This window comes from Onychostruthus taczanowskii, unplaced genomic scaffold (genome assembly GCF_017590055.1).
Source record: "Onychostruthus taczanowskii isolate IOZ18803 unplaced genomic scaffold, ASM1759005v1 scaffold353, whole genome shotgun sequence".
In the NCBI taxonomy this organism is placed as follows: Eukaryota; Metazoa; Chordata; class Aves; order Passeriformes; family Passeridae; genus Onychostruthus; species Onychostruthus taczanowskii.
This window is the reverse complement of record NW_024500939.1, coordinates 863-10,593: the sequence shown is the minus strand read 5'-3', so window position 1 is coordinate 10,593 and position 9,731 is coordinate 863. Positions and strand designations below refer to the sequence as shown.

At 66.4% G+C, this 9,731-nt stretch overlaps 1 protein-coding gene across 1 annotated transcript; it reads right to left on the bottom strand.

Annotated features, from left to right (window-relative positions):
- Positions 1-706: 706 nt before the first annotated feature.
- Positions 707-8,968, bottom strand: DNMT3A (DNA methyltransferase 3 alpha). The gene is made up of 17 exons (XM_041411360.1): positions 8,616-8,968; positions 8,407-8,565; positions 8,203-8,310; positions 6,756-6,912; positions 6,422-6,574; positions 6,185-6,229; positions 5,549-5,628; positions 5,333-5,445; positions 3,404-3,587; positions 3,174-3,258; positions 2,798-2,943; positions 2,479-2,569; positions 2,233-2,381; positions 2,024-2,109; positions 1,493-1,562; positions 1,227-1,345; positions 707-1,124 (listed from the first exon to the last, which is right to left on the bottom strand). Exons 1-17 carry the CDS (start codon positions 8,799-8,801, stop codon positions 983-985), a joined length of 2,073 nt encoding a protein of 690 aa, XP_041267294.1. The 5' UTR covers positions 8,802-8,968; the 3' UTR covers positions 707-982.
- Positions 8,969-9,731: the final 763 nt, after the last annotated feature.

The following is a 9,731-nucleotide window of genomic DNA, read 5'->3' as shown; positions in this document are numbered from 1 at the left end:
TGGCGCGGGCGGAGCGGAGCGGTCTCGGAGCGGTCTCGGAGCGGGTCTCGGGTCTCCTTTGCCTCCGCCTCCCTCCCCACCGGGCTTTCCCCGCTGCCGTTTCCCCCTCTCCGAGAGCGGCGCTCGTCTCGCCCGCTGCTCCGAGAAGTGGAAACCAAACCGACGGGAAAACCCAGCCAGAAAAGAGCGGAAAATTAAAAGGTTACCCAAAAAAAAAAAAAAAAAAAAAGGTTTTGGGTTTTTTTTTTTTTTTTTTTTTTTTTTTTTTTTTTTCCTTTTTGCGAGCGCGGCCCCGGAGCCCGCGCCTTTCACAGTTAGAGAAGAGACAGCGACGGGCCCGGGCCCCCGGGAGCCTCCCCGCGCCCTAGCACCAGTCCCTGCCCCGCCGGGCACCGGGGCCGCACCGGGGCCCCGGAGCAGTAGCACCATCCACCGCACCGCCAGCACCTGCCCGCGCCGGGCCCGCCACACCGACCGACCGACCGACCGCCGCCGCGGTGCCCCGCGCCACCGCACGCGGGACACCGAGGGGACGCGCTCGCTCCGAACCACGCGTGGGCAGGGGAGCGATGGCCCGGCGGCCGCGGTGACGCCGCCGGGGTCCCCATCGCCCTCCTGCCGCGGATGTAGCACCAGGGTCCGGGACCCGCGGCCATCCCCGTGCCATGCCGGAAGCGCCCCGGCCGCGCTCCGGGCACGGGTACCGCGTTTCGTCGTCGTTCGTTTGCTTTCGCCATCTTCGTTTTCGTTTGCTTCTTGTGGTTTTTGTTTGTTTTTAAATAGCTAAAGCTGATCCTGGGAAATTCCGGAGAGGACACCGACCCCTTTCGCTCGGGGAGACGCGTGCTGGGTTCCCGTCGGGCTGCGAAATCCCGTCTCTCTTCTGGGTGCTGACTCTTCTCTCATTCCGTGTGTGTTCTCTTCTCTTGGCGTGGATGGGTTTGTTTCCGACTCGCTCCGTGTGACCAGTTCCTGCCCATCTCTAAACGCAGGCAAAGTATTCCTTCAGGGGCGCGAAGAGGTGGCGAATCACCGGCACGCTCCAGGACCTGCCGAGCAGTCTCTGCCGGGCCAGGCGGCTCATGTTGGACACGTCCGTGTAGTGCACGGGGAAGCCAAAGACCCTGCGGGACACGGGGAAGGGTCAGGGTCGGGCTCCCCCCACTCCCCAGCCCGACCCTGACCCCTCCCTGTGTCCCGCAGGGTCTTTGGCTTCCCCGAGGTACCTCTCCATCTCCGTGCACCACAAGATGTCCTCCTTCTCGTTCATGAACACGGGGAAGTGCTGGTCCTTGCCCTGCTTGATGGAGTTGGAGCGGGTGGTGATGGTTCGCACTTTGCTGAACTGCAAGAGGCACGGGCTGGTCAGGCTGGGGTGGCATGGAGCCCCCAGGGCACCGGGTGGGTGACTCCCCCCTGGGAGACACTGTGACAGCACTGGAACCCCCCTCCTGCCCCCTTCAGGCCCCCCTCAAGCCCAGCCCAGGCTGACCTTTGCTATCCTGCCGTGCTCCAGGCACTCCTGCAGCTCCAGCTTATCGTTGACGGTGGACGCGAGCGGCCTGGGGAGGAGAGATGGTGGGCAGGGGGTGGCAGCAGCACTGTGTCCCCATACTGTCCCCCCCCACACCGTGGGCACAGGGCAGGACTCCAGCTGGGGTTTGTGGGGGTCACAAGGTGGCCGCGGCTGTTTTGGGGCTCTGTGGCAGGTAATGGGCAAGAAGCAATTCCTGTGGGAGCCCATCTGTGACCACTAACTGTGGGGCCACCACAGCCAACATCCAAGAGGGACACAGAGGACAGCTTAGTGCCACCCTTCCAGCACAAGAGAGCTGGGACAGGACCAGCCACCCCCACAGGGAAGCCACCAGAGGTTTCTAGGGTGTGCCATCACCTCTTTGTCAGACTCCTGCTCTTGCCCAGCCCTGACCAGGGTCAGGGGACACCCGGGCTGAGGGAGGACCAAGGAGTGCAGCCCACCCTCCCCGAGGCAGCCAGGGGCTCAGCTTTGGGCTGCTCTCACCTGTTCATGCCGGGCAGGTTTCCCCAGAAGTACCGTGCCCGGTGTGCTGCAGACACTTCTTTGGCATCAATCATGACGGGATTGGACTGAGGGAGGACAGTGCCAAGGGTCAGTGGGGTTAGGGTCAGTGGGGCTGGGCAGCCCCTTGCTCTGGGGGCGGGACCTGGGGGTCCCCGGGCTGGAGGGGGTGAGCCCAGGCGGGCACTGACCTCCAGGAAGCGCGAGATGTCCCTCTTGTCGCTCACCCCCATGGCCACCACGTTCTCAAAGAGCCAGAAGAAGGGCCGGTCGTCGCCCTCCTTGGGCCGGGCTTCGTGCAGCAGGCGGTAGAACTCAAAGAAGAGGCGCCCAGTGCCCTCTGGGAGGAGAGAGGAGGGGCTGGGCTAAGGGCTGGGGGTCTCTGTCAGCCCTGGGGGGGCCAACCCCACCCCTGTGGAGCCCCAGCCCTCTCCTACCGTAGAGACCCTTCCTGGCCGGGTTGACGATGGACAGGTCGTTGCAGGGGCTGCCCCCAATGACCAGATCAAAGGGGCCCCACTCCTGTATCTGCAAGAGGGAAAGGGGAGCCCGGGTGAGCCAGGCTCTGCCACAGCCCTGGGGACAGGGACACGATGGTGGCCGAGCTCCCGGAGCAGGAAGGGAGCCACCAGGAGCACGGAGCTCAGGACACCCTGGCACTCCCACCCCGGGCCAGGGGGCTGCCCCTGGAGCTCTGGGGGGGTCCCGGTGCTGGCAGGGAGGGGGTCAGGAGGCCAGGGGCAGGATGGCACGTACGTGTTTCTGGGTGACGTTGCGGACGTCCCCGACGTACATGATCTTGCCCTGGTGCCTCACCATGCCCACGGTGATGGAGTCCTCGCACACCTCGGAGGCGATGTACCTGTCCACCTGGATGCCCAGGTCCTTCAGCACCAGCAAGCCTGTGGGGAGCCGTGGGGAGTGGGCCATGCACGCACAACGGGCCCCCAGCCCCACCTGTCCCACCCCCCAGGGCTGGCCCCTTCCTGCTCCCCTCTGGTGTGGAGCAGACAGTGGGGGCTGCCCACACCTGTGGCCTGAGACCACCAGCTCCTCCCACCCCAGCAATCCAACCCCACACACACCCTGGGAGGGCCCTGCAAGGGCCATGGGGCCAGGGACCCCCACCCACCTGTGGCGATGCCATCGAAGAGCGAGAGCACCCGGATGGGCTTCCTCTTCTCAGCGGGCACCGGCGGGTACACCTTCGGGGGGTCCTGGAGCCACGGGGACAGGGTCAGCAGGGAGGGGCTGGGGGGTCAGCAGGGAGGGGAAGGGCTGGGGGGTCAGCAGGGAGGGCTTGGGGGTCAGTGGGGGTCAACAGGGAGGGGTGCCTGGGGGCCAGCAGGGAGGGGCACTCACAAACTCCTGGTCGTGGTTGTTGGCGAAGAACATCTGCAGGCGCGAGGGCCAGTCCTCCCGCCGCCGCAGCAGCCCGTAGACGCCCTTGTGGCCGCACATGTAGCAGTTCCAGGGGTCCTCCTTGATGGCCGCCTGCGCCGCCCCCGGGCCCACCAGCAGGTCCACGCACTCCACGCAGAAGCACCTGGCACGGGGGGCAGCCAGGGTCAGCAGCGGGGCTCGCGCCGGGGCGCTGGCACCGCCGGAACGCCGGCGGCGCGACCGGGCCATGCCCGCTGGGGTCCTGCCCACGCCCACCCTGCTCTGAGACCACCGGTGTTTGCCAGCTCTGTGCCGGGACTGGGCATTGCCAAAGCTTGGCCCAGCCCTGCAGAGGGACTGAGGCAGCACCAGAACCTCCCCAAAGAAGAATCCACCCAAAACCCCATGGCAGGACTGTGCCATCACCTGGACTTCCCAGCTCCGTTTGGCAGGCATTGCCAAAACTCCCACAGTGCCACACCTGGACCAGAACTTTACCAAACCTCCCAACCCTACAGTCAGGCACTGTGGCATCATTAAAACATCCCAGCCCCAAAGCAGGACTGGCATCAACAGCCCAGGAATGGCAGGAATGTGGCACCAGAAAAGTCTTGCACTGGGACATCACAAATCCTCCCAGCCCCACAGCAGGACTGGCACCACTGAATTCAGAATCAATGAAACATCACCAGAACCTCCCACTGGGACTGTGGCATCACCAAAACATTGCCAAGCCCCACAGCAGGACTGGCAGCACCCCATTTCCATGCCAGGTCTGTGGCACTACCAAACCCTCCCTAGCTCCACATGAGGACTGAGGCATCACAAGACATCCCAGACCGTGCTGAGGTGAATAAATCTGGTCCAGGCAGTGGATTTGAAATGCAGATTGAGCTGCAGAGGTTGAGCCCTGGGTGGAGCCCCAGCTTGAACTGCTGAGCTTTGGAATAACAAAGAGGACAAGGAAGGGTGACCCAGGTGAATGGACAGAGAGCCAGCAGGAGTTCAGATAACATAACAAAGGAGATAAAGAGAGCTCCTGCCAGCCAGGTGGATGCACAGGAGCTGAGGACTCTGCAGGAACAGTGAGACTTGCAGAGGGGGACACTGGGAGGACAGATCCAGGGGGTTCTTTAGTGGGGATCCCTGCTCAGAGGCACCAGCTCAGGCTGTGTTTGTATTCCTGTGCCATGAATAAATGGATTTACTGAACAAGACATCTGAGACTGCCACTGGCCAGCTGGGCTGGAGCCAGTGGGGGAACAGGGTCTGACTGGGCGGGGCCCTGGGGAGCCCAGCTGGGCCATGGGGCCACTGCAGCCACCAGGCTCTGGCCACAGCAGTGACAGGCTGTGGCACTGGCAGTGTGACAGCCCAGGAGGCTCAGGAGTGCTCACACTGGGACATTTCCTTAATGACACCATGGAATTCCCACACCAGGACTTGGCATCACCAGAACCTCCCACAGGACTGGCATCACTGAGCATGGTGGGATTGTGGCATCACCACACCCTACCCAGACTGGGACGTCAAAGCGTGACACGGGGACAGTGCCACCACCAGAACCTCCCTGGCACCACCACACCTGCCTGCTCCTGTGCCACAGACCACAGCACTGCCAAAACATCCCAGCCCCAAACCAGGACTGGCTGAACTCCTATGCCAAGACTGCAGCATCACCAAACCTTACCGAGACTGGGACATCACCAAAACTGCCCAGTCCCACACCAGGACTGGCATCACCAAAAGCACGTGGCAGCAATGTGGCAACACCAAACTTGCCCAGCCTCACTCCAGACAGGAGAGAGGCCCAGTTGCAGCCCAGCCCTGGTTCCAGCCCAGCCCCTGGCCCCCAGCCCCGTGGCACCCCCAGCCCCCTCCAGCCCCTGGCCCCCAGCCCCCTGGCACCTGCAGCAGTTGTTGTTGCCACACATGAGGACCTCACGGCCACCACAGCAGATGGTGCAGTAGGACTGGTAGCCATCGTCGTCGTACTGGTATGCACACTCCAGGAAGCAGTTCTGGGGACAGCCAGGGTGTCACTGCGGGCCTGGGGACACTGGGGACCCCACCTCAGGGTAGGGCACACCCTGTGAGCCCCCCAGGCCGTGCCCCACACCGTACCTTGCAGTTTTGGCACATCCCCCCGATGAACAGAGGGTGCTCCAGGGTCACGTTGAGGCTCCCACAGGAGATGCAGATGTCTGGGGGAGAAGGGGAGACATGGTCCTGGCACCCCACATCAGTGTGGGGACACCCCAAGCCATCACCCTGTCACCCCATGCCAGCATGGGGATACCCTGACCCATCTCCCTGGCACCCCACACCAGTGTGCCCATCTCCCTGGCACCCCACATCAGTGTGGGGACACCCTGACCCATCACCCTGGCACCCCATCCTGGCATAGGGACATCCCAACCCCAGCATGGGGACACCCTGACCCATCTCCCTGGCACCCCACCCCAGCGTGGGGACACCCCAAGCCCTGTCCTGCAGTCCCCAAGACACACTCAGCCCATGCTGGGGTCACAGCAGAGCTGGGGACCAGCCTGGGAGCAGCAGGCAGGACTCCAGCCCCACCCCAAACCCCAACACCCACGGCAGTGCCCTGGGGGTCCCTGCCACCATCCAGGGTGGGCCACTGCCCCGTCACGGCTGCTGAGGGGTGGGACAAGGCTGGCCTTGTTCCCCTGAGCTGCCCCACAGCCCTGAGGTGCCCAGGACAGACCCCCCCCCAGCCGTGCCCAGCCCCGCACTCACCCTCGATGTTCCTGCACTTCTGCCGCACCTCGTACACCAGCCGCTCTGGGGGAACAGGGGGTCAGGGGGCTGCCCCAGCCAGGGCATCCGGGAGGGGGTGAAGGGAGGGACCCCCGGGAGGGAGGACCCCGGGGGAGAGGGGGCCCGGCCTGGAGCAGCTCTTGTGCCCCACGCCGCAGGGAGCGGGGCCAGAGCAGCCCCAGGGGAGCAGCGCTGGGCTCGGGGCGGCCCCGGTACCTCGGGTGCGCTCGTCGATGATCTCCTTGACCTTGGGCTTCTCCTGGGTTGTGCTTTTCCGGGGTTTTTTGGCGGGCGGGGGCGGCGCGTAGGCGGCTGCTTCGGGCTCCACCCACATCTCCGTGTAAACTTCTTTGTAGGGGTTCCTCTCCTCTGTGGGACCGGGGGTCACCAGTGGTGCCATCAGTGGTGTCCCCGCTTCGGGTCACATCGTTAATGTCCCCCCAGCAGGGTCACAGCCCCCCCGGGACCTCCCTGCCCAGGCCCGTGGCACCCTGGTGACACCCGAGCTGATGGCCCTGGGTGGGAGTCCCCTGTCCATGAGCCCGCTCACCTTCGGGGGGCTCCAGCCCCTTGGGGCCCGAGGGCTGGAAGCCGCCCAGGGCCCACTCGATCATCTGCTTGTTCTGGATCTCCACCACCTTGGACGTGTCTGTCTCGTCGTTCTCGGGGCACGCAGGGAAGATCTTGCCGGCCCGGCTGCTGGCCACCTGTGGGGGTGCAGGGGTCACCTCCCCATCCTCGGCCCCCTGGCTGTCCTCACACTGCCCAGCCAGGCAGGGCCCGGCCTCGGGGGGACAGGAGACCCCCAAAGCCAGGATCCCCCCCCAGTCTGGGACAGCTGATCTCCAGACACCCCAATGTCCAGGAGACCCTCAAAGCCAGGATCCCCCCCCAGTCTGGGACAGCTGATCCCCAGACACCCCAACGCCTCCTTAAAGAGCACAAATGTCCTTGGGGGGTCCTCAGAGAACACAAACGTCCTTGGGGGGTCCTTAAAGAGCACAAGACCCCCCCTTAGGGGGTCTCCCACACCCCCACGCCTTTTCAGAGACCTCCAGGTGGGGCAGGGTGGAGAGGCAGCTGCTGCTTCCACAGACGGAGCCAGCGCCCTGGGATGTCCCCACCCCCGGCTCAGGAAAGTCCCTGCTGTCTTGGCAGTGTCCTTCCCCCGGGGCTCAGCAGTGCCCCTGCTGCCTTGGTGGTGTCCCCACGGGGGGCTCAGCAGTGTCCCCTGCCCACGTCTCGGCAGTGTCCCCACGGGGGGCTCAGCAGTGTCCCATGGCTCGGCAGTGACCCTGTGGCTCAGCAGTGTCCCTCCAGGGGCTCAGCAGTGTCCTCCCCCGCCTCGGCAGTGTCCCCACGGGGGGCTCAGCAGTGTCCCCGCGGCTCGGCAGTGTCCCCCCCCCGCCTCGGCAGTGTCCCTCCATGGCTCAGCAGTGTCCCTCCAGGGGCTCAGCAGTGTCCTCCCCCGCCTCGGCAGTGTCCCCACGGGGGGCTCAGCAGTGTCCCCCTGCCTCGGCAGTGACCCTGTGGCTCAGCAGTGTCCCTCCAGGGGCTTAGCAGTGTCCCCCCCTGCCTCGGCAGTGTCACTCCATGGCTCAGTAGTGTCCCCACCCTGTCCCTCCAGGGGCTTAGCCCTGCCTGGGCAGTGTCCCCCCCTGCCTCGGCAGTGTCCCCACGGGGGGCTCAGCAGTGTCCCCCTGCCTCGGCAGTGACCCTGTGGCTCAGCAGTGTCACTCCAGGGGCTCATCAGTGTCCCCCTCCCCGCCTGGGCAGTGTCCCCCCCCTGCCTCGGCAGTGTCCCGGCTCAGCAGTGTCCCCACCCGGGGCTCAGCAGTGTCCCCCCCTGCCTGGGCAGTGTCCCCGCGGCTCGGCAGTGTCACTCCATGGCTCAGCAGTGTCCCCACGGGGGGCTCAGCAGTGTCCCCCCCTGCCTGGGCAGTGTCCCCCCCTGCCTCGGCAGTGTCCCCACCCGGGGCTCAGCAGCGTCCCCTCACCTGCAGCACCTCGTAGATGGCCTTGCGGTACATGGGCTGCTTGTTGTAGGTGGCCTGGTGGAAGGCGCTGGCGAACGAGCTCAGGGGCAGCAGCTTCTCCACGCACCCCTGGGCCCAGGACAGGAGGCGGCCGTGGGCACACAGCCCCTCCGTGGGCACACAGCCCGGCCGCCCGCCGCGCCCCGCCGCCCGCCCGCCACTCACCACCGAGAACTTTCCGTCGCCGAACCACATCACCCAGCGGGTGCCCTCGGCGGCGCGGCTGCGGCCGGTCATCCACCAGGACACGATGCGGCCGGGCCACCAGGAGAAGCCGCGCAGCTTGCCCCACACCAGCTCGCCGATGCCGAAGCCGCGGCCGTCCTGCGGGCAGGGCACGGCGGGGCTGAGCGCGGCCGCGCCGCGGCCCTCACCTCGTACTCGGGCTCGTCGTCGGCCGACTTGGAGGCGTTCTTGTCGCCCGCCTCGGCCACGGCGGGCTCGGGCGTGGTGGCCACGCTGGGCGAGGCGGGGTCGGTGGGCTGCTGCGGCCCGGGCGGCGGGCTGGCCTCCTCCTCCTTCTGCGCCTCGGCCCGCGCCGGCTCCTCCACCACGTTCATCACGGCGATCACCTTGGCCTTCTTCTCGGCCTGCGGGCACGGGGCGGCTCCCGAGACTCGGCTTCCCCCGCGGACCCCCGGGACTTACCCCGGGATTTACCCCGGGGCCCACGCCAGGACCTCGGCACTCATCCCGGGACCCCCCGAGCCCATCCCGGGACCCTCTGTGCTTATCCCGGTACCGGCTGTGCTTATCCCAGGACCCCCCAGCCCATCCCGGGACCCTCTGTGTTTATCCTGGTACCCCCGCGCACTCATCCCGGTACCTCCCGAGCCCATCCCGGTACCGTCCGTGATTATCCCGGTACCCGCCGAGCCCATCCCGGTACCCTCTGTGCTTACCCCGGTACCCCCGAGCCCATCCCACGAGCCCTGAGCCCATCCCGGTACTCTCTATGCTTATCCCGGTACCTCCCGAGCCCATCCCGGTACCCTCTGTGCTTATCCCGGTACCTCTGTGCTTATCCCGGTACCTCCCGAGCCCATCCCGGTACCTCTGTGCTTATCCCGGTGCCTCCCGAGCCCATCCCGGCACCCTCGCACTCATTCCGGGACCCCCCGAGCCCATCCCGGTACCGTCCGTGTTTATCCCGGTACCTCCCGGGCCCATCCCGGTACCCTCTGTGCATATCCCGGCCCCCTCGCAGCTCATCCCGGTCCATGTCACCCTCTCCAGGTCCCCCCCCCCGAGCCTCCCCGTCCCCGGCGGGATCTCCCCGCTCGGCCCGGGCGCTCCGGCCCGCGGTGGTGCCGGTGCCGGTACCGTACCCGCGGCGAGCGGCCGGGCCCGGGCCGGGGCGGAACGCGCGGAGCCGGAACGCGCGGAGCCGGCCGGGCCGGTACGGGTCAGCCCGGCGGCCCTTTGTCTGGGCTCCGGGTCACGTGGTGCCTCCCGGCCCGGCTGGTTGGCTGCGGTGGGGGGGCGGGGGG